At 67.4% G+C, this 22,727-nt stretch overlaps 1 protein-coding gene across 1 annotated transcript; it reads right to left on the reverse strand.

Moving 5' to 3' along the window:
* Positions 1-420: 420 nt before the first annotated feature.
* COL16A1 (collagen type XVI alpha 1 chain) lies at positions 421-22,675 on the reverse strand. Its single transcript, XM_054086173.1, is given in 70 exon segments — positions 421-795; positions 893-970; positions 1,109-1,285; positions 1,373-1,439; positions 1,521-1,709; positions 1,808-1,852; positions 1,985-2,020; positions 2,129-2,218; positions 2,341-2,391; positions 2,485-2,538; positions 2,623-2,676; positions 2,789-2,833; positions 3,072-3,116; positions 3,208-3,261; positions 3,403-3,474; positions 3,623-3,685; positions 4,209-4,244; positions 4,339-4,392; positions 4,499-4,543; positions 4,674-4,727; positions 5,270-5,323; positions 5,428-5,481; positions 6,906-6,950; positions 7,279-7,323; positions 7,462-7,542; positions 7,771-7,806; positions 8,171-8,287; positions 8,367-8,411; positions 8,718-8,771; positions 8,866-8,919; positions 9,009-9,062; positions 9,143-9,208; positions 9,278-9,304; positions 9,391-9,444; positions 9,540-9,608; positions 9,678-9,731; positions 9,950-9,985; positions 10,060-10,101; positions 10,491-10,544; positions 10,620-10,742; positions 11,002-11,109; positions 11,234-11,269; positions 11,341-11,457; positions 11,613-11,666; positions 11,770-11,805; positions 11,935-12,171; positions 12,251-12,286; positions 12,369-12,404; positions 12,508-12,624; positions 12,798-12,833; positions 13,087-13,131; positions 13,388-13,426; positions 13,541-13,636; positions 13,759-13,803; positions 13,918-13,980; positions 14,122-14,157; positions 14,397-14,441; positions 14,525-14,566; positions 14,724-14,777; positions 14,953-14,979; positions 15,431-15,466; positions 16,106-16,159; positions 16,475-16,606; positions 16,924-17,004; positions 17,094-17,369; positions 17,458-17,581; positions 19,209-19,326; positions 19,471-19,533; positions 21,497-21,607; positions 22,622-22,675. Coding segments are annotated over 69 exon segments (4,941 nt in total). The 5' UTR covers positions 21,573-21,607; positions 22,622-22,675; the 3' UTR covers positions 421-592.
* Between the last annotated feature and the right edge of the window lie 52 nt (positions 22,676-22,727).

Below are 22,727 nucleotides of genomic sequence, written 5' to 3' on the forward strand. Positions count from 1 at the left end.
CAGGATGAAGGCTGAGATCCCCCAGGACTGGGGCCAGGATGCCCTCCAGGATCAAGGCTGGGACCCCCCTCGAAGCAGGGCCAGGATCCTCACTGGGATCCTCCCAGGATCCCCCAGGATCAAGGGTGCGATCCCCTCAGGATCACCCTCCAACCAGAGCCACGGGGCAGGAGGGGCTCAGGGAATGGGGATGGAGACAGGGATGGGAATGGGGAGAATGGGGGCAGGGATTGGGATGGGAATGGGGATGGAGACAGGGATGGGGTGGGAGAATGGGCACAGGGATTGGAATGAGCACAGGGATATCGGGTAGAATGGGGACGAGAATGGGGACAGGGATGCGGATAAGGATGGGGGTGAGAATGGGTACAAGAATGGGGACAAGGCACCGATCTGTCCCGCATCCAAGTGAAGAGGCGGGAGGCACCAGGGCACCAGCATGGGTGTATTTGGCCGGGCAGGATCCACCTGCCCTCACGCTCCATCGTGATGGAGCCGTACAGCACCCGCACGCCCGGGCCAGGCACAGCCCCGGCACCGCGGGGAAACGATATCAACAGCAGAGGCGGGGGCGCGGGGGCACCGGGACCCCTCAGCCGAAGGGGCCCTTGGTGTTCTTGGGCTGGAAGAGGGGCTGCTCCAGGGGCACAGCCCCCAGGCACTCCGCGGGGCTGCAGTGCCCCGTCTGGCCCGGCTGCCCCGTGGCTCCCGGGGGGCCCGGAACGCCGGGGATGCCTTGCTGTCCCACAGGGCCGGGGGGACCCATCTTCCCATAGCCTGGTGGCCCTTGGGGACCTGGAAAAGATGGAGAGAATGAGGGAGGCGGCAGGGTGTGGGGCTGGCAGCGAGCCCCAGCGTGGGGCTGGGGGCCATGGGGAGGGAGAGGGCTCACCTGGGGGGCCTGGGGGGCCGCTGTCCCCCATCATCCCCACGCCTTTCTCGCCTTTCTCTCCTTTGGCGCCTGGCTCACCTGGAAGAGGGGCAGGATGGAGAGCGGCGGATAGAGAGGGGCGAGACGGAGGGCGAGACGGAGAAGGGGGAGACGGAGAAGAGGGAGACCCCAGCACAACTGTGGTGCTCAGGGGACACCCTGGGGAGCAGCACTTACCCCGCATGCCCGGCACGCCCTGCCGCCCCTCTCTGCCGATCTGCCCCGGCAGCCCTGGGGAGCCAGGGGGTCCCGGCCGGCCGGGCAGCCCATCCTTCCCCGGGGGACCGGGTCTCCCTGGGGATGCCACCATCTCCACTGGGAATTGCAGCCGAGAGGTGTAGTACGCCATGCGCTCTGCAGGGAGAGGCGGCCGCGCTCAGCGCCAGTGCGGATAAGGCGATGCCGGGGTGCAACCAGCCCTCATCCCCACCGCCCCATTACCATCGAACATCTTGCTCAGCTCCTGCCTGATGAACCTCTTGATCTCATCGTAGTTCACCACATCTCCCTGGGGAGACACAGGAGGGGCTGTGGACACCGTGGGCGCTGTGTGGGGCTGGGGTCCCGCGCCCCAGCCGACCCTCCTTACCATCATCCCCGGGGGTCCCGGCAGCCCGGGGGTGCCTGCGGGTCCCGGTGAGCCAGGGGGGCCCCTCTCTCCCGCAGGGCCCCGTGGCCCCACGAGCCCCATGGAGCCACTCTTCCCTGGCCCCCCAGGCATGCCGGCTCTGCCCTTCTCCCCGGGGTAGCCTCTCTCGCCGGGGGATCCAGCTTCACCCTGCGGAGATGTGGAGAAACGGGGCTCAGTGCCGGCACCCCCAGCGCCCCGTGGGGCTGTGGGATGGCCGCGGTGGCACGGTCGGGCTCTGTCCTCACCTTCTGGCCAGCTGGTCCTGCAGAGCCAGGTTTTCCTGGTGGGCCCTGGGGAGACACAGAGGAGCGGGGTGGCAGGAGTGTCCCCTGTGCGGGGACCCTGGGACACCACGGCCAGGACAGAGGATGCTACAGTCCAGCACCAGGAGATGCCGTGGTCCTGCTCCGCAGAGCTCCTACCTCTTTACCAACGGGTCCATCCGATCCCTGCTCCCCCTGCGAAAGCCAAGTGGGGCACCGTGAGAGGATGACTGCCACCGTACCAGTCTCAAGGCACTCACCCCGCTCTGGGGCACAGGGCTCCCACCGCCCCGCTGCACTCACCGGTGGTCCTGGGTGGCCTGGGGGTCCCGGCTGTCCTGGCATCCCTGGCAGACCTCGCTCTCCTGTGGAGCCCCGATCGCCTTTCAGCCCCTGCAGAGCGTAGGAGGGAGCCAGGAGTCAGCGTGGGATAGGGATGGTGACCCCCAAAGCCACTCTCCATAGCACCCACCAAGCCGATGCTGTGATGGAAGAAGGGTCCCTGCACTACTCACCACTCCGGCGAGGCCAGCGGGTCCTGGCTGCCCCGGGGTGCCAGGAGGGCCCTGGGGGCAGAAAGAGGGGTGTCAGCTTCAGGGGGGGCCCCACCGTGCTCCCTGATCGTGGGCACCGAGCCGGTGTGCCGTGGGGCAACTTACAATGGGCCCTGGGGGTCCTTGCCGGCCTTGGGGTCCCATGGGTCCGGGGTCACCCTGGAGAAGGCAGCGTGATGGGAGGTGTTAGGGGGCTCATCCAGCTCAGCGGTCTCGTGGCCCCCCAGCCCCCCCATTGCTCACCTCTGCTCCCGGCCGGCCCGTGCTCCCCGGGGGACCAGGTTTCCCGCAGTCACCCTAAAGGGAGGAAGGGACATCATGGGCAGCTCAGCACGAGGAGATGTTGGTCCAGGACTGAGGTCCCTGGAGGGGTCACCACCGGGTGCCCCCCAGCACCACCATCGCTCACCTTTGGTCCCGGGAGACCTGGGTGCCCCGTCTTCCCCTTGAAGCCCTGCAGGGAGAAACGAGCAGGATGGGGGTCCCGGCCCCCGTAAGCAGATCGAGGCAGGTGATCCCAACCCCGGTCTCTGCTGGGGACCCCATCGGGGATGCTTGCCCACCCCCTTGGGCTCAGCATCCCCAGGAGCACAGGGTGGGACAGTCCGGGCTCGGGGGACACCAGGTCCTGGCTACGGGGATGTCTGGGATGTGCCAGGCATCGAGCATCAGGGAGGAGGGTTGTCACTCACCGGAGGACCCATCATCCCTGGTGGCCCAGGAGGGCCAGGGTCACCCTGGAGAGAAAGAGACATAGATTGGGGGTGTCTGGGGGGGTTGCAGGGTGGCTGCCCCCCACCAGCACCCGGGAATGACCCAGAGCCTCACCCGCAGCCCTGGTTTGCCATCCTTGCCGTCCAGTCCCTCCACGCCAGCGGGGCCCTGTGGGGACAAGGTAAGGGTGGCAGCGGGTGGTTTGCACCGAGGGGCTCTGGGGTTCCCTGATGGACCTGCTCTGGGCATGGGAACAGGTCCTGGGAATGGCTCCAGCCAGAGCTCCCCAGGAGCACGGGGGACCCTTACCTGGATGCCTGGGGGGCCGGGAGGTCCGGGGGGCCCTGGCATCCCCGTGGGGCCACGCATGCCCTCGCTGCCCTGCAAGAGCCACAGGAGGTCACGGGAGCAGCCGGGATTGTGCCGTCTCCGGGCACCCCTTGGCCACTCTGCAGGGCAGGGGCCAAACCCGGCCACCAGCCCGAGGGTGAGCCGTGCCACCACGCAGCCACGTCCTGGTGGCACTCACCTTCTCGGCTGCTGGCCCCGGTGGCCCAGCTGGACCGACCTTCCCTGGGAAGCCGGGGGGTCCCTAAAGAGAAAAGGGGTGTTGAGTGAAGGGGGAGAGTGGCATTGCAGTAGGAGAACCCACCCTCAGAGCCCACTGGCTCCAAACTCATTTTAATGTGTTTGCTTTGCACCTTATCCCATGGGATATGCCAGTGTCCCTGGGGAGAAACCCCTGTCCCCATCCCCTGCTGGCTGCCTGGCCCCACAGGGACATGGGGACAGAGGGATGGGGCTGAGCATCACCTCTTAGCATCATAGAAAGGTTTGGGTCGGAAGGGACCTCAAAGCCCATCCAGTCCCACTTCTGCCATGGGCAGGGACACCTCCCACTGGATCAGGGGCTCCAAGCCCCATCCAACCTGGCCTGGAACCCCTCCAGGGATGGGGCAGCCCCCACTGCTCTGGGTAACCCGGGCCAGGGTCTCCCCAACCTCACCATGAAAAATTGCTTCCTAATGTCTCATCTAAATCTCCCCCTCTCTGAGTTAAAGACATCTCCTGGGGTCACCCCCTGTGCTCCAGGGTCCCCAATGGGACATACTCACCGGTGGCCCCGGGAAGCCAGGTTGACCCTGGAAACCCTGCGGAGAGGCGAGAGCTGAGCCGGACCCCAGCGGCCACATCCTGCCCCGTGGGGGTCCTGGGGATGCCTGTTGGACCCTCGGGGATGCTCACCTGGTCGCCCTTCTCACCAGCACCACCCGGGAGCCCACGCTCACCCCTCGGTCCCTGCGGAGAGAGGGGGTGAAGTGGGTGGGGAGCAGCTCTTTCACCCCCAAATCACCCACCCTCCCTCCTTGCAGCCCCCCAAGAGCCAATCGGGGTGGGCACCTACCGCTGGTCCCGTGGGACCGGGGAGACCATCCAAACCGGGGGGACCCTGGGAAGCGGAGGAACAGGGTCAGATGGAAGTGGCTGATAGGTCCTCAGCCCTATTGCCCAGGGTGAGGGGGGCACCCGGGAGAGCCCCCAGCCCCTCTGCCCTGGAGCAAGGGCCCCGGGGCACTCACCAGCTCCCCTTTCTCCCCAGGGGGGCCCACGTAGCCTCGCTCGCCCTTGATGCCCTGGGGAAGAAGGAGATTAAAGCCCCGCGCAGGAAAGGGGGATGGGGGGCATGGATGGGAGATGGGGGGACGGATGGGGCAGGGATGGGGCATGAGATGGACAGATTGAGATGGGGCATGAAGGGGAGGTTGAGGGACAGACAGGACAGGGATGGAGCAAGAGATGGGCAGGGAAAGACGTGGCATGGATGGGAGGTGGGGGACGGATGGGGCCTGGGGACGAACAGGGAAAAACATGGCATGGATGGGAGGTGGGGGACGGATGGGGCATGGATGGGGCATGAGATGGATAGAGGAAGACAGGGCACGAAGGGGAGGTGGAGGGACAGATGGGGCACAGATGGATGGGGCACAGCTGAACAGATGGGCAATGGGTAAGGGACTGGGAATGTGGGACACGGACGAGCTCTGCAGGGATGTGGCACTTGGTGCCCGCTGGGGTCCCTCAACCGCCTGCGCTGGCAGAATGGGGGGCTCAGGGAGCACACGGAGACACAGGAGGCGGCCAGAGCCATGTGCTGCCGGCTCCCCACAGTACTCACGGGAAGGCCGGGGGGACCCGTCGCTCCGGGGTAGCCGGGCTGCCCTGGAGGTCCCTGCGTGGAAGGACGATGCTGAGCCACCAGCAGCGCCCCAGCCAGGAGCCCCCAAGCCCACGGGGCACCCGCGTGTCCCCGTCCCCTCCACCTGCGCCACTCACCGGCTCCCCTTTGGCTCCAGCAAGCCCAGCGGGGCCGCGCTCCCCCTGGAGACCCTTTGAGGGAGAAGAGAGGAGTTGCAGGAGGTCTCCTGCAGCCCCTGCCCGGGGCTGTGCCCACACGGCAGCACGGCCGGGCAGAGCGCGGCGGTGGGCACAGACCATGGGGTCTGCAATCTCCGCCAGCCCAGACGGGCCCCATCCTGCTCGGCACCTCCAGGCACCGCCTGGCACCTGGCTGGGCTCCCTCCACCCACGGGCACCAGGCTCCACACCCTCGCGTGGCCGGGGATGCCCCCACCCAGACACGGGTCATTGCTGGCTGTGCCCCACGTGCCCAGCTCCCGGCACCCCGGCCGCTGCCCAGGACACACTTCCAACCACAGCTCCAGTCTGGTGCCACCCGCGGCCTCTCCGTCTTCCCAGGATGTGCCGCGGGTGACACGCCAGGCTCCGTGCCACACGACCGCTGCGATGGGTTAGTGGGGTGACACGGAGTCGAGGCGATGGAGACCGGACAGGACAGGCTGGCACACTGCAGAGCAACGCCCCACACAGACCCACATTGACCCACACAGACCATTGGGTTATGGTGACGTTAGCAGACAACGGGACAGCAGCAGGACACAGCTGGCGCGGGAGGGCAGGATCCTCCAGAAACCACCACCGGTGCAGCCCCACCGTCACCTTGTGCTAGGAGGGAGCATGGGGGGAAGCAGGAGGATGAAGATTCAAGATGTGGAGGAAGATCAAGATGTGGATGAAGATCAAGATGTGGATGAAGATCAAGATGTGGATGAAGACCAAGATGCGGATGAAGATTCAAGATGCGGATGAAGATTCAAGATGTGGATGAAGATCAAGATGTGGATGAAGATCAAGATGTGGATGAAGATCATGACGGAGATGAAAATCACGATGGAGATGAAGATCACGATGGAGATGGTGGTGGAAGCTGGCTGAGCCCAGGGGAGCCAGAGACCATGAAAAGAGGAGGATGAGCCGCAGCGGCGCTGGCTGCAGAGGGGCATCCTGCAGGCCCCCTTGCGGGGAGTCCGTGGGGGCAGCCACCAGGTGCCATCTGCTGCACCCAGCCCACCCTGCAGGACCCACAATGAGCCGTGGGCACCAAGTCAGGGTAGCAGCTGCTCGACACTCCGAGAGTAGCCGAGCCAGCCTGGAGACTGCGGCCACCTTGGCACCCCCAGATCCCACAGTGAAGGGCTCCAACACGGGGCACCGCGGCCGGCGAGTGCCAGCGCCAAGTCCTTGAGCTCAGCACAATCGTTCCTGAGCCTACAGACCCTGGGTCTGCTGAGACCCTCTGCATGGGGATGGAGGAGGTGGAAATGGGAGGATGGAGATGGGGTGGAAGGCTCGGGGGGCTGCGGCTGAGCCCAAAGGGGGACAGGGACAGTGGACACAGCCAAACCAAGCGGCAGCAACAAAGAGCACAGAGCAGAGCCGTGCCGGGTCCTTACGGGCAGTCCGGGTGCGCCAGGCGTTCCAGGAAAGCCTGGGGGGCCCTGAGGGGAGAAACAGGGAGGTCACAGCCCGGCACCTCGGTGCCTGGGATGAGCCCGCGGGGCGCCACGGAGCGTCCCACCACACCACGCTCTGTCTCCAGGTTGGCAGCGCCTTCGCCTCCATCTCCAGCCTCGCCGGGGGCACAGCCGTGCGGTGCCACGCTCACCTCTGCCTCGCCGCAGCCCCAGCCCTCTGCCCATCACCAGGGCCTCGGGGCAGGGCACTGGGCGCTCTTGGCAAGTTGCGGTTGGGGGCTCCAAGCCCCCCAGTGCCCACAACCTGACACCTGCCCAGCCCGGCAGCCCCCACCCGGGCAGGGGTACTTACGATGGGCCCGGGTGGCCCCGGGGGTCCCCGCAGTCCCGGTGAGCCCTGCGGAGAGATGGTTGGGTCAGATGTGACCACGGCTCCGAGGGGCACCGCGGGACCAGCCGTGACCACTGGGAAGGGCTGGGATGGCAGGGACGGCGTGGAGGAGCCGGGCAGCGCTGCAGATGGAGAGGCACCCACCTGCTCGCCTCTCTCGCCGGGGATGCCCGGGGTGCCTGGCAGCCCGGGGTCACCCACGCAGTCTGTGTCAGGGCTGTCACCCTGCGGGGAGAGGGGACACATCAGGAGCTCTGCCCACTGCCTATGGCCGAGCCCCACAAAGTGACCCCCAGAGCAACCTCTGCTTCCCAGAGCCGCAGGTGTTCCCCCAGGGAGGGGACAGTGTGGGGTCCCACCACCCCGCAGCACGGCGGGGGCCAGGGAGCCGGCCCGGGGCAGCAGCTCAGCCCCAGGGGGACGGAGACGGCGCTGGGGGTACGGTTCACTCACCCGAGCCTCCTCCGCTCTCTGGAACTGGGCAAGGCACTGGAAAAAAAACCCAGGAGTCAGTGGGAGATCCCCTGCAGGGATGCACTGGAGGAGCCGTGGGGCACAGAGCCCCACATCCTGCACCCCTCGGGTGCTCAGCATCGAGCCCTGCACAGGACAAGCCCTTCACCCTCCCCGAGGATCCCATCCCGGCAGGTGGGAGCCTGCGTGCCGGGCAGGACCAGCCTGTCCGGAGCGTGCCTGGCACGTGCCCAAAGCACACCCAGCCCTGCCAGCACCTGCTCGGCGCGACTGCCGCTCGTGCCTGGGGGCTCGGGAGCCCCTCTGCTCCCCCAAAGGCCCCCGAGGACCAGGGGTGCTCGCGCACCAGCGTTCCCACCCAGCGGCAGGCGATACTCACACGGGCGCACCCCTCGTTGCCGGGGGCTCCTGGCATCCCTCCATCCCCTTTCTCCTCCTTGACCTCGCCGGGTGCTTCGAAGGCAGCCTGCAGCCGGACACAGTCCCCGCAGAGGCTCTGCAAGGAGCTGAGGAGTCAGGGGCGCCCCGAGATGCTCGGGGATCCCCCAGGCACAACCCCGTCCCTGCACTCTCACCTTCAACACCTCAATATTCCTCTCAGCCATGACGGCCAGCGGGCCCTGGAAGAGAGGCAGGAGGGAAGGGGATGGTGCCCATGCCAGGGGAGAAGGATGGGCACAGAGGGAAGGGGACGGTGCCCATGCCAGGGGAGCAGGACGGGCACAGAGGGAAGGGGATGGTGCCCATTCCAGGGGAGAAGGATGGGCACAGAGGGAAGGGGACAGTGCCCGTTCCAGGGGAGAAGGATGGGCACAGAGGGAAGGGGATGGTGCCCGTTCCAGGGGAGAAGGATGGGCACAGCAGGAAGGGGATGGTGCCCATTCCAGGGGAGCAGGACGGGCACAGCGGGCACAGCCGCTACCTACTAGGTCCCCAGCTGGTCCCGGCAGTCCCGGCAAACCATTGTGTCCTGGCATCCCCTAAAGCCGAGGACAGAGCTTGAACATCAAGACCCTTTGCTGAAAGCCGGGCAGGATCGGTGCCCGCTCACCCGCCGCTCATCCCATTGCTCACCTGGCGACCGGGGGCACCGGGGGGACCGGGCGGCCCAGGGGCTCCGGGGGGACCCTGCAACACCCCAAAACACGATCGGAGAGAGGCAGGAGGTGAGGCGGGGTGGGGGTCGGTGGGCACCGTGCCGCGGGGGCAGCACCCACCTGCGGGCCTGGCTCTGGCTGCCAGGACATCCCGTTCCACAGTCCTGGGGCTCCCTGCGGCCGAGAGAACGGGGAGAGCATTCAGGGGGGGCAAAGCGGAGCCAGGGGTGCCCAGGGGTGCCCGCGGTGCTTACCGGCATCCCGGCATAGCTGGGGTCCTGGCGGGGGCCGAGTGGGCAGGCGCAGTCCCCGGGGTCTCCCTGCGGAGAGGGCAGGTGAGGGCGGGGTGGGCAGCAGGGGGGCACGGCTCAACCTGCACCCCAACTCACCTTCTCGCCCCGTTCGCCCTTCTCCCCCTGCCAGGAGGAAGGAGGAGATGTGCGTTAGTTTTCGATCACCCCCAGCCCCCTGTGCTCAGCACCGCGCTGCCCCCAACACGTACCGGCTGCCCGCTGGACCCCGGCTCCCCGGGGAGCCCCCGCTGCCCCGCGGGGCCCTGTGAGGAAGAGGAAGGTGAGGAAGCTCTGGGCTCAGCCCATGGCACGGCGGCTTTTGGCCGGAGGAGGACAGCGATGCCCACCCTGGACTCACCGGTGGCCCCGTGATGCTGGTCCCTGGTGGCCCGGGGGGTCCCGTGGCACCTTTGGACCCCGGAGATCCCTGCAGAGGAGGGACAGCAGGAGTGGGGGGCAGTGGGAGGAGAAGGAGGGCTGGGGGACACTCCCTTACCTTGGCACCTTTCTCTGCTGCCATCCCTGGGGGTCCCAGGGGTCCGGGAGGGCCCTGGGGACAGGACAGGGTATCAGCTCCCCCCCAGCCCCCCTGCCCACCCAGCGAGCCGCGGTGACAGCACTGTCCCCAGGAGGGTCTTGCCAGGACCCCGCTGCCACCGCCTGCGCCGGGGAGCTGGTGCTGCAGGGGGGTCCTGCCACGGCTCGCAGGAATCGAGGGGCTGGCGGGCGCCCCGTCTCCAGGGCTGGGCAGAGCAGAATGCTACGTACGGGGGTCCCGGGGGGGCCAGTGCTTCCCGGCTCTCCCTGGAATAAACACAGTGCGTGAGAGCCGGCACAGCTGCCCGGCACAGCATGGCACGGGCACCACGCGCACCCACCTGCGGTCCTGTCTGGCCGATCCCTGGTGGTCCCGGCTCACCCTGGGGAGGCAGAGGGGCAGTGAGCAGCCCTGAGACCCCTGTGCCCATCACCCCACGGCTCCAAGAACCCCCCCCACCCACTGCCCCCCAGCGTTCACTACCCCAAGTCCCCCTGTGCCCATCACCTATGGCCCTGCAGCCTCGAGTCCCCCATCGCCCCATGGCTCTGAGACCCCTCGCTCATCACTCCACAGCCCCGAGCCCCCCACTGTCCCATGGCTTTGAGACCCCCATGCCTATCACCCCACAGCCTGAGCCCCATCGCTCCATGGCTCTGAGACCCCTCGCCCACCGCCCCACAGCCCCTCACCCCATCGCTCCATGGCTTGGACACCCCTCGCCCATGGCCCCGCAGCCTCGAGCCCCCCATCGCCCCCCACCCCACTCACCTGCAGCCCCTTTGGTCCTGGGGGGCCCTGAACTCCGGGCAGTCCCGGTTTCCCCTACGAGAGAGCGGGGTCAGCGCTGCAGGCGCGAGGCCACAGGCACCAGCAGCGCCCCAGGGAGGGGGCACTCACGGCTCTGCCCGGCTGGCCGATGCCAGGGGGACCCTGGTCCCCTTTGGCCCCGCGTTGTCCTGGGATGCCGACCACGTCTGGGAAGTCCCCATGAGAAGCAGGACAGGGCTCACAGGCATCACCCTGCAAGGGAGGGGAGGAAGGATGGGAGAGGGATGGAGGAGACAGAGATTGGGATGGGAGAGGGATGGGAGAGGGATTGGAGAGGGATGGGGGAGGGATGGGAGAGGAATGGAGGAGACAGAGTTTGGGATTGGAGAGGGATGGGAGAGGGATGGGAGAGGGATGGAGGGGACGGAGCTCTGAATGGGAGAGGGATGTACGGGAGGGGGACACCAGGGTGACAGGGTGCGGGTCCCCATACCCACGTAGGGGGTCTCACCTTCTCGCCTTTGGGGCCAGCTGGACCCATAATTCCGGGCTCTCCTGCCAATCCTGGGAGCCCAGCCATGCCCGGGGTGCCCGGGTCCCCAGGGCTGCCTGCGTCCCCCTGGCAAAGAGAGGGGACAAGGCTGGCACGGGGTGGGAGCACACAGCACAGCCCAAGGAGGGGGTTCACAGCCCCCTCTGGCACCTCACAGCCCCCCCAGAGTCCCCTCCCCAGCCCCGCTCACCTTCTGCCCCTTCTGGCCAGCGACGCCGGGTCTGCCCTGGGGAAACAGCAGCGAGTCAGGCCAGGGCACCCCCAAATCGGGCACCCTGGTGCATGGGGGGGACTCACCGCTCTGCCCGGGGAGCCGCCCTGCCCCTTCTGCCCCGGTGGCCCCGGCACCGCCAGCACCGTCGCTGCCCCTTCGAGGGCCTGTGGCACCGGAGGGCACTGCCCGCACGGCTCACCCTGCGGAGGGGACACCCCTGAGCGCTGCTGGGGCAGAGACCCGCAGCCCCGCTGCCCCCCATCTCAGGGCTGTCCCGTGCCATGAGTTGCACAGGTCTCAGCTGGACGGGTGTCAGGGACGGAGCAGGGAGCGGGGTCCCTGTTGCAGGGCTTACCTTCTCTCCTTTGAGCCCCCGTACGCCTGCGTCACCTTTTTCTCCCGGGAGCCCCTACACCAAAAAGTCACAGCAGAGGTAGGACCACATCCCCCGGCACCCAGTTTCTGCCTCCTGGGCTCCCGGCAGCCACTCCGAGCCCCGCACCCCAACTCACCGGGCTGCCCATGGGTCCCTCCTGGCCACCATCCCCCTGTAAGACAGCAGGGTCAGGATCGGGCCCCGCGGGAAGCGGAGGCTGCCCCAGCCCCTTGGGGCAATGCAGCTGTTCCTGCTCCCTCAGGGGGTGCAGAAAAGGCAGGGGGGTGCTGGGGTCACTCACCTTCTTGCCCTTGATGCCGGCCAGCCTGGGGAGCCCCGCTTCGCCCTGCCAAACGCCCTGTGCGGTTACACCGCGGGCACCCGCGCAGCCCCGGGGCGGAGGGGCACCTCTCTGGATGGGAGAGGGGGCTCAGCCCCACATACTCACCATCCCCCCCGGGTCGCCCTCCGGACCCTCGGTCGGACCCCGCAGCAGCGCAGCCAGGACACGGGCATCGCAGGACAGGCAGGAGTCGCCCTGGAAGGGCAGGGAGAGGGCACGGCTCAGGGGGCTGCCCAGGGAGCAGCGTGGGGTGGAGGGATGGATGCTCACTCACCTTCTCCCCCTTCATCCCCTGGATGCCACGATCTCCCTGTGGATGAGAGGGAGGAGCTGGGCTGGGTGCTGCCAGCACGGGCTGGATGGCACCTGGGTGTCCCCCCCACGCCACCTACCCTGTCCCCTTTGGGTCCTGCAGGGCCGGGTCTGTCCTGCGTGGGGGAAACAAAGAGGGAGATTTAGGGATGCTGAGACAGGACCCTGCCGTGCCCCCCACCCCACACACCTGCCCCCCAGCCCCCGGTTCAGACTCACCGAGACGCCGTCCTTGCCGGGCGCTCCGGGCGCTCCCCTGGGTCCCGGTTCGCCAGGCAGCCCGGTGGCACCGAGCATCCCCTCGGCGACGGTGGGGCACACCTCGCACGGCTCACCCTGCCCACGGGGACACCGAGATACAGCCCCGGGCTGGGGGGTCCTCGGGGTGACCCCCGAGATGCCCCAAGCAGCCCTGAGCCCCGGGATGGGCACCGCGGTGGAGCTGTGCCGGCAAGGGCACAGCGAGGGCTGCCACAGCCCATCGCTGCCCACCCTGCGGCTGCACCCACCTTGTCTCCTTTCGGCCCCAGGATGCCAGGGGGACCCTGCGGGAGGAGGGAAGGGGACAGGGCTGCTTCAGAGAGCCCCTTTGCCCTGGCAATGCCACCCAGCAGCCCTGAAGCCCTGCCACCAGCCACGGCACGGGAGGTTTCCAGCCCTGAACGAAGCTGCCGGCTCTCCCGACCCCGTCTCCATGCCTGGGCTTGGATTCCACCACCGCTCCGGCCAAGCAGCCCTGACCCTGCGCCAAGAAACTGTCCCTGACCCCCGGCTTTGGCTCCAGCTTGCGGTACTCACGGGCGTCCCGGGCGATCCTCCGGGTCCAGCAGCTCCTGGGTTGCCCTGGAGCCAAAGATGGGAAAGCCTGAGCCCGGCAAGGGAGAAAGCCGTGGCCCTCAGCCCCCCACGCTCCATCCTCCCTCTCACGGGGGTCTCCTGACCCCCAGCCAAGCCCACCCACCCAGCTGCCCTGCTGGCAGCATCGCCAGCTGGAACTGCCACCTGCACGGCGGCTCCAGCTGGGGATCCTCAGCACGATCCCGAGCTGTCCTGGGGCAGCACGTGGGGCAGCCAGGACCCCTTTTTCCACCCCACTCACCTTTTCTCCTTTCGGGCCCGGGGGGCCACCAGGGTCACCCTGAAGGGAGAGAGGACAGCATCAGCCCTGCCCAAACACCCTCACTGGCCCCACTGTGCGGTGATGCCCACCCGCAGCTGCTGGGTGCCGACCACCCATGGCACGGGGGCTCACCGGCTTCCCTGGCAGCCCAATTCCTGGAGAGCCCGGCTTCCCCGGGGGCCCCGGCTCCCCAGCCAGCCCCTCGGGTCCCACGACGCCAGGGTCACCCTGGAAGGGAAGAGTGGGATGTCAGTTACAGTGCTGCTGCAGGGTGCTCCCACTTTCCTGCCCCAGAGCCCCCACTCTCCTCCCCAAAGCCCCCACTCTTCTGCCCCAAAGCCCCCACCTACCTTCTGGCCCTTGGGTCCCACCACGCATATCTCTCCGGGCCGTCCCTGCCAGGAGGGAACAAGGTGTGAAGGCTCCCACATCCATCGCCGTGCTCGGCATCATGCCGGCTGGTCCAGTGGCCAGATCCTGCCACCCCAGGGGTGCCCCATGATACTCACGTCACGCCCTGGGCGCCCTGGCTTGCCCTGCAGTCCCCCGTCGCCCTTCTCACCTTTCTGTCCCTGTAGGACAGACAGATGTCACCCATGTCACCTCCCGCGCTACCTGGGTTGGCACTGGCAGCTCCCGGCACCTTGGGGTCCCGGAGGCAGCCAACGCTGCTGCGACACCAGGACCCACGGACGGGCTGGGGCTGCACCTACCTTCTGCCCATCAGCACCAGTTGCCCCCGGGAGCCCCTGTATGGGAACAGCAGGGAAACGTGGGTGCCCACGGGTGGGCTCGTGCAGGTGCCCAAGGGAGGGCTCACGCAGGGCTTCCCTCATCCCACTTGCACGGCCACTCCTTCCCCCCCCCATGTCCTGAGTCACCTCCTCAGGGCCGAACCCCTGAGCCCCAACCCAGGTTACGCACGAGTGCTGGTGGGGAGCCCTGCGGGGTCCCCGTGCCATGGCCCCACCCGCCGAGCATCGCTTACCGCCTCTCCGCGCTGCCCCTTCTCGCCCCGCGGCCCCTCGGCGCACTGGGGAGGAGGAGGGAGTGCAGTAAGAGGGGGACATCAGAGCTGGAGAAGGGGGGTATGTGGATGGTGGGGAAGGGTCTCACCTCTATGGGGGCACCAGGGTGGGAGCGCACGCAGTCAGCGCCCTGCGGGAGGGGGGGATGGGGATCAGGGGCTCTGTCTGCCCTGGGGGACCACAGGGGGCTCCCCGCGGCAGTGGGACACCCCGGAACCAGGGACACCCGCAAGGAGCATCCCCAGGGCAGGGGGGTCCCTGCCTGGGACACAGCTGGGGACACTCACGCGGTCGCCTTTCTCGCCCTTGGTGCCAGGCAGGCCACGCTCGCCCCTCGCGCCCTGTAAGAGAGGGGACGGGAGGGTGACGGGACAGGCAGAGGGTCCCCACGTCCCCGCCTGTGCCTGTAGCGCGGCCACGGCTCCCCAGCGGGGATGCTCCAGGAGCACCAGGGTCTGCATGGCCACATCCCTGCTGGAGTGGGGCTCCGTGTGTCCCGGGGGGTGACAAACCTACCTTTGGACCCAGGGGACCGAGGGTGTCCTAGGAGACAGGAGAGAGGTGTCCTGCAGGGCCAGAGCCCCGGCACGGGCACACAGCCTCCGAACAGCAGCGGGAGAGAGCCCAGACCACACGGCAGTCCCCATCCTCCCAACACACTGTCCCCAAGTGCCACCCCGAGAGCCCCAATGGGTCCCAAATACCCACCAGCCCCTGCCACCAGCCCCACGCCTCCACCTAGAAGTTCTGTTCCATAGGAATGGGGCCACATCTGGAAGGGATCAGAGACCTTCCCCACAGCCAGATGTTGCTGAGCCCCAGGCCAGGAGGAGCCGTGGGTTACAGGGGGCTGGCAGTGATGGCAAAGCAGCGGGTGACACGGCTGAGCCAGCACCCCAGTGGCTTTCGCCTGCCCCTCTCACAGCCCCAGCGGATGGGCAGGGGCTCCTGTGTCCTCCACCAGCACAGCCGGTGCTGCCCGGCGCACACTCACGTTTGCCGAGGCCGTCTGCGCCGAGCAGGGTGGGCACTGGAAGATGAGACAGGGATGGCAACTTGCACCAGCTCCACGTACTGCCCACGGCGCCCACAACCCAACAGTCCCCACAATCCCATGGCCCCGTCCCCGTGGCACCTCAACTCCCCAGGGCTCACCCCGTAGCATCTCTCCCCGCCCGCTCTGCAGGCACTGGGGGTGCTGGGGCAGAGAAGGGAAAAGCTAGCAGAGCATTCCATGGCATCATGGAAGGGTTGCGTTGGACAAGACCTCAAAGCCCATGACCCCGTCTGCACCCCAGCAGGATCCTGGGGGCACGGGACTGCACAGGGATGGGGCACAGGGCGTGTGAGACACGCTCCCAGCTCCGGCAGCGCTTTGGAGACGCTCAGAAGGAACAAAGAGGCCCTTGGCCACGGCTGGGATCGCTCCAGCAGCGGCGGAGAGAAATGGGGCCTCAATTCCTGTGTGGGGGGAGCAGAGCAGCCGCTTCCGCAGGCGTCTGTGCAGCACTGGCGGCAGCGGAGTCCCCAAAGGGAGCGAGGATGGACCCAGCCTGGGGCACAGACAGCCCTGGCGCGGCACCGGCATCGGCACGAGGGAGGGGAATGGAGCTGGATGGGCAAGGACTGGTGCAACCAAGCTGGGACAGCCTTCCCCACCTCCCCGCACCTTCTCCTCGTGATCTGCCTTCAGGCTGGTCCTCCCTGATGCCCTCGCCGGCTCCTGTGGAGAGAGCAGAGCATCCCTGCGTTATCCTGCCCAGAGCACCCATGGGTGCTGCGTGCCTCAGGCTGAGCCCCAAGCCGGCAGCTCAGCAGTGGGGCTGCGGGAGCCCTCCCTTCCCTCCATCCCTGGCTCCCGGCCACCTCCAGCTCCCTCCCTCCCCTCGCTCCGAGCCTGGCATGCTGGAAAATGTGAGGCAGGGCTTTTCCAGAGGCTGAATCAACGTGGCCACGGGCTCGGCAGCACCAGGCAGCTGTCGCGGCGGCTGAGCGCTGCCCACCCGTGCTGGGCTGCCGCGGGGGTGCCAGAGCTCACCGCGCCCAGCGGCTCCTCCAGGCAGAAGCAGCGGGTGTACACGCGGCCCTCGGGCTGCGGCGACATCTCGATCAGGTTGCTGCTCTGCATCAGCTCCGCTTGCCGACGGGTCTTGGGCGCTTCTGGGAGGCACTGCCGGGAGAGTGGGGGTCATGGGGGGGTCTGATGTGGGGAGAACAGGGAGCCTCAGCCTTGCCCCAACACCCACTGCAGGAGAGGGATGCATCCTGCACCCTGTCCCATAGGAACAGGCATCAAGAGACATCCTAGGGCTCACAAAGAGCTGCCCTGCATCCCAGCCACCATGAGCAGGAGGTGACAGAGAGGGCAGCTTTGCAAGAGAGACCTGCCCACCCTGTGCCTCAGTTTCCCCTCTGGGGAAAACCCTGACTGCAGGGCAACACCAGGGCCCAGCTGAGACTGGGGTAGGGGGGCTCGGGGGGACTCACCCCACCAGCCGAGATCTCGCAGCACCCCTCCTGCCTGGCCAGCTCAGCGTTGCAGTAGATCTGAGCCTGCTGGATGTCAAACTGCAGCGGAATTGGGCAGTGGGTTAGGAGGCAGGCGGGGTTGAATCCTGCCCTGCGCGCTGGGTGCCCCGCTTCCCCCCGGGACTCACCCGGACTGGGGTGCCACGCACGGCATCCAGCCCCAGGAAGGCATTGCCCTCTGGGACCAGCGCCCGCCGCGGCGCCAGCGGCTTGGAGGAGATGGAGGCGCAGTCCAGGTGGATGGAGACGGAGTGGCTCTGCACGGCCAGCACCACCTTATGCCAACGCCCATCGAAGAGAGACGCCACCGCCTTCCCCGTGAAGACGGCGCTGACGAACGAGGCTCCTGGTGCCCTGGCCTGGAACTCCAGGCTCTTCTCGGGGCCGTGCACATCCAGGGAGAGCTGGGCAGAGAGGGGACAGCACCGCGCTCAGGGATGGCTGCCGGATGTCCCCTCGCCGCTGGCACGTCCTGCAACCCCAGGGCCATACCTGGGGGTATCCCTGCCGGTCAGTGACCTGGAAGAGGTACCAGTGCTCCCCGGTGCTGTTCTTCTTCAGCAGCAAGGTGAGGACGAGGGTGAAAGCGGGGGGCAGCCCGTGGGGAAACACCTGCCTGTGGGGACAGTGTCAGGGGCGGCCAGACCCTGTCCCAAGCTCCAGCGCCAGCGTTTGCACCCACAGCCCCATGGTGCCCATCACCCCAACTGCCGGGCTCTGTCCCCATCGGTGGCACCGCGGATGCCATCAGGGTGGATCCAGCCCCTGGACCTGGTGCTGTTCGGGTCTCAGCCGGACACACGGGCTGCGGCTGCCGGAGATGCCAGCACTTATGCAACAAGAGCCAAACACGAGGCAGACAGCAGCGATGCTTCCTCCCGTCCTGCTGTGGCACAGGGAGCTCAGCCCTGCGTCCCTCGCTCCAGCCAGACAGCGTCCCTGCGCAGCCCAGGCTGCCCCACACCCCTCCAACTGCTGGCCCCATCCCTGCCCCATGGCACAGCCACCGTCTCCACCACACAGCCCCAAACACAGCCCCCCTGGGGCGGCCGCAGCGCCCAGGGCATTCATCACCACAGCCGGGAGATGCGTCCCCAGCCCCACAGGACGGATGCTCGGTGCAGGCAGTGGGTGGGGGGCACCGGCAGCACCCGCCACCCACCCGGTTCCCCCTCGCACGGTGGGGAGCAGGGCCACCATTCCCCAGTGGGACTGTGCCCAGCGTGCCCGCAGCCGCTCAACCACTGGAAATATTTGCCTGAGGCTCCGCTCTGCCCCTGGCCTCGGCTCTACCACGCCAGCAAATTTCCAAGCCGCTGCTCTGGAGTGGGACCAAGGCGTGGGAAGCAAACGGGACCTGATTGTCCTCTCTGCTCTCCGCAGGGCACAGTGGTGCCCGCATGGAGCACCACGGAGCAGGACCACGGCAGAGGGGCACCCACGGGTACCCACCCGGGACTGACAACCTGGCTGCCAGGGCCACCCTCACGCTAAGCGCTCCCAAAGGCTGGTTCTGGGCTGCCGCAGGCTCCTGGCCAAGAGCAACACCGGCTCGGAGCATCCGCCGTCTCAAAGCCATCTAAGGACTCAGCTGCTCAGGTCAGGAGCCAAGGCTGCATCTCCTTCACCCTCAGGAAAGCCCTTGCCCGCCGTCGCTGTGTGCCAGCCTCAGGGCGAATTGGGCTGGAGCGGGCAGGCGTGCAAACCACAGCAGCTTCCTCCAGGAACAGCTCCCGGGGATGTGGACCTGCTCCCACCTCGCCACGCTGCAGCATCCCTGCCAGCCCCGGCCCTGCGGGGTGGAACGGCGCTGAGCGCGGTCCCCGGCACCGCCAGGCAGGACACGGTGGGGCTCCCCCAGCAGACCCTGCGGCCCCAGCAAACCCAGCAGCACCGGCTCGGAGCTGTGCAACGTTTCAAGCTTGTCTAGACCCCGATGAGCGTCTGCCAAGCTGGGGAGAGCAGACAGAGCAGCCTCAGAGCCGCGGTTGCGTAAGGGCTGGCCACCACCCAGCCAAGCCGCTGCAGCCCATGGTCTACTTTCTAGGAGGAAGGTGGTTTGAGCAGCTCTGGGGCTGCATCACCAGCACCTCTGCATTCTCTGGGTGCCTGGAGCTGCCTGACCTCTCCAGCACAAGCTGAGGGCAAAGCCTAATGAGGTCCACCCTGGCCCCATCCTTAAAACGTGTGGGGACGGTGCCTGGTGGCCCCCGCTGGGCACCCCGCGAGCTGCCTGCACTCACTGCGTGGGCTGGACCAGGGGCACGGCACCCAGCCGCAGCACCACCGGCCCCCTCGGGTTGCGGACCTTCTTGATGGAGGAGATCTTCAGCAAGTCGAACCTTTTAATCAGGTTAAAACCTGCAGGACAGAGCAGAGGAGGTGAGACCCATCCCTGGCCCACGGGCACTGGGGGCTGATGCTCTCCAGCTGGGGCGGAGCCCATCCTTGGGGAGTCGGGGCTGCAGAGAGACCCCATCTTTGGGCAAGAGGGGCTTTCCTTACCCGTTACGTTCTCATACTTGTTCCCAACCAGATCCTCATCCCAGAGCTGTGCGCACAGCTCCCCTGCAAGGCAAATCAGCAATGTCACCGCCGTGTCCCCAAGGGGAGGCTGCACAGGCAGGATCGGACCACACAGAGCTCCTCGAGCCCAAGAGGGTGTCGGGGCAGTGCCGGGAGCTGCCCCAGACCCCCGGCACACGTGGAGCAGCACAGTGCCAGCAAACTCCGCTCCCACGGCTCCGTTCAAACAGCTGGGAGCGAAGCAGCAGGCTGGGAAGGGCCGGGAGGTGAGCTCGGAGCTGGGCCCAGTGAGGACACACCAGATGAAACGCTTTCCCCAGTTCTGCCTCTTTTGTCTCAAACCAGCTCTGCCGCTGGAATCAACATCAGGAGATTCAGGCAGGACACAGCACCCAGAGCTGTCTGCTGGTCTCCTCGTCCCATCCTGGGGACATCCTCAGACCTGGTGGCCCCAGGGGACAAACAGGAGGGGACCATGAGAGGCTGAGCTGCAGGAAAAGTTGCGTCAGTTGCAATCGCGGGAATGCCGGTGCTGTTTGCGACTGCGCTGATCCGTTATTGCTTTAGCAGCACCAACCCACCTCCGCCGGACGCTACCAGATGTTGGGAGATGTGAGATACACGAGGAGACAAGGGGCTATTGAAAGAAGAATTTGTTTGGTCTCCACACACACCAGCCCTGCAGCAGGGATGGCCCTTCACAACTCACCCTCCTCTTCCCCAGCTCTCCTGGGGGGCAACTCTGACCCCTACGGCCCCACTGCCCACCTCCTCCTCCGAACTGGGCACCTCCACGGCGCTTCTCCCCGAGGCTGACCACTCGCTCGCACACGGCCAGCGGGGAGGAGCCCTCGCCCGCAGGAGCCCGGCACAGCGGCAGCGGGGGCTGCGGTGCTGGTTCAGCCTCGCGGGCACATGCCGGGGCCAGGAGCGGAGCTCCCTGCCGCCGGTGGTGAGATCATCCGCAGCGGGGCAGGGGTGGAAGGCAAGGCATAAATCACCCCGAGCACAATCTGCTTTGAAGGTTCTCCTGGCCCCAGTGCTGCTCCTAAGAGAAAACCTCGTCCCCCAGCCCTCGTTTCCCTGACGAGGGGCTGGGAGCCGGGAGGCTGTGCCACGCGGGACAGTGGGTGCCTGTGCCGGACACGGGGTCCCTTCCGCGGCCAAAGCCGGGCTGCCCCGGGCCAAGCCACCGCTCCACCCCCGCAAAGACTGATGCAACCACGGCTTCGCTGCCAGGACTCCTCCCCACCATCCGCCTTGAGCTCATCCCGAGCCATAGCCGGATCCATGCTGGGACCACAGCAGCCCCACAGCCAGGGACATCTTGGCCAGGGCTCAGTCATCGTCCCCCTGTCCCCAGCTGCGTGGTGACAGCCCCGAGCCCTCTACCGTTGGCTTGCACTATGGCCAAACCTCTTCCCACCTCACAGCTGGAGGCTAAAAGCCTGTTGGGAGCTCTGTGCATCCTCACCACTGCCCTAAGCGGTCCTGGCTCACCTACAGAGCAGCCCCGGCCGGCTCCCGCCCGGACCCAGCGCCTGCACGCGCTGCCGGACGGCGCTGCCTTTGCCGCCAGCTGGCAACGAGCACCCCATGGCCAAAGCATGGCCAAACCCACTCCCTCCACGAGCACAGCATCATTGTGGGGTGTTCCCGGTGCTCGGCCACTGTGAGGGCGGCAGCGGGGTGTCCCGAGGCTGGCTTCCCATGGCAGGGCTCACTCAGCTCTCCCTTGGCCCCCGACACACAGACGATGCTGCGCAAAGCCCCGTTGCCAGGATGGCTGGTGCCCAGCGGGGAATCAGTATCTGCAGCCACCGTTCCAGCCCTCTGTGTGTGGTCCTGGCACAGCGGGATCTTACGCAGCTCATAGGGTCCCCCGGACACCTCTGCCCCCCCAATTCCTGGGTCTGACCTAACCATCCTCTCCTTTCCCCAGGGCCAAGCGCGGAGGGGGCAGCTCCCGTGCAGACCCCCAGCCTTTGCCCCACGTGCTCTTTACCTTCTGCCAGCGGCACCTCCTTCCCCTCGCAGGCGCTGACGAGCCCTGCGAGTGCGAGAGCCCAGAGACCCCTCATGGTGCCCACGGCTGCAGTCGGGGCCAGCACAGCTCCTGCGAGGGAGGGACATCAGGTGTCAGCAGGACCAGCACCTGGTGGGCACCGGCCCGTGCCCTGCGAGCAAAGCCACCAGCACAGAGCTGATGCTGAGCCTCTCAGCCACAGCTTGGGCAGGTTTTGGGGGTCAGTGGGACCCCCATCCACTGCTGGCTCCCTCACCTGCCCTGCACCCAGCCCCAGCACCCTGGCACTCGCAGGTTCAGTCCAGCCCCAGCCCGCAGGTTTACTCCAAACACCTGGAGCCGTGCAGGCTGGGAAGGTTACCTGCTCCCTCCTGTTTTATCTCCAGTCCCCTGTGGATCCCCGGGGTGCCCCAGGGCCCTGCAGGTCACCCCGACCTGGCGTCCCTCGCTTGCTTCCTGCCACGAAGCACGGCAGGGACACGGAATACACTCAGCACCGCTCACGGCTGCAAGAGCGGGACGGGCACCCCACGGCTTCCCCCCATCACACAGCTCTTGGGGACCCTCATGACGAGCAGCCCTGGCTCTGCCCTGCCCACGCTCAGCTCTCCTGCACCCCCAGCTCTTTCGATGCCTGCACCCCAGCTCTCCTGTGCAACCTCTGCACCTCCTGGCTGCCCTGGCCTGGCCCCCTCTCTCCCCCTGCATCCACCCCTGCACCCCCTGCAACCACCCCTGCCTCGTTACACCCCCTGCACCCACTCCTGCACCCATTCCAATCCCCTGCACCCCCTGCCCCCACAGATGCACCCACCCCTGACCCCCTGCACCCACCCCTGCTCCCCATGCACCCCCTGCACCCACTCATGCACCTACCCCCGCCCCCCTGCACCCATTCCAGCCCCCTGCACCCACTCCTGCTCTTCCAGCCCCCACCCCTGCCCCGTTGCACCCTCCTGCACCACTCTGTCCCCCCGCACCGTTCCTCCCTCCGCACCCTCCGGTCCCCGCGGCTCCGGACGCCACTCCCGCCCCGGAGGCGGTGATTAATTGCAATTAACGGGGGGCAATCCCCGCTCCCCGCGTCCGCGCGATCGCGCTCACCTGAGCGGGGCTCCGCCGCTCCGCCGCGCCGCTTCCCCGCCTCCCCCGGGGGGACCGAGCCGCCCCCCCCCCCCCCGGCCGGGGGAACAGCCGCCCCATCCCCGCC

Source organism: Cuculus canorus, chromosome 22 (genome assembly GCF_017976375.1).
Source record: "Cuculus canorus isolate bCucCan1 chromosome 22, bCucCan1.pri, whole genome shotgun sequence".
NCBI lineage: Eukaryota > Metazoa > Chordata > Aves > Cuculiformes > Cuculidae > Cuculus > Cuculus canorus.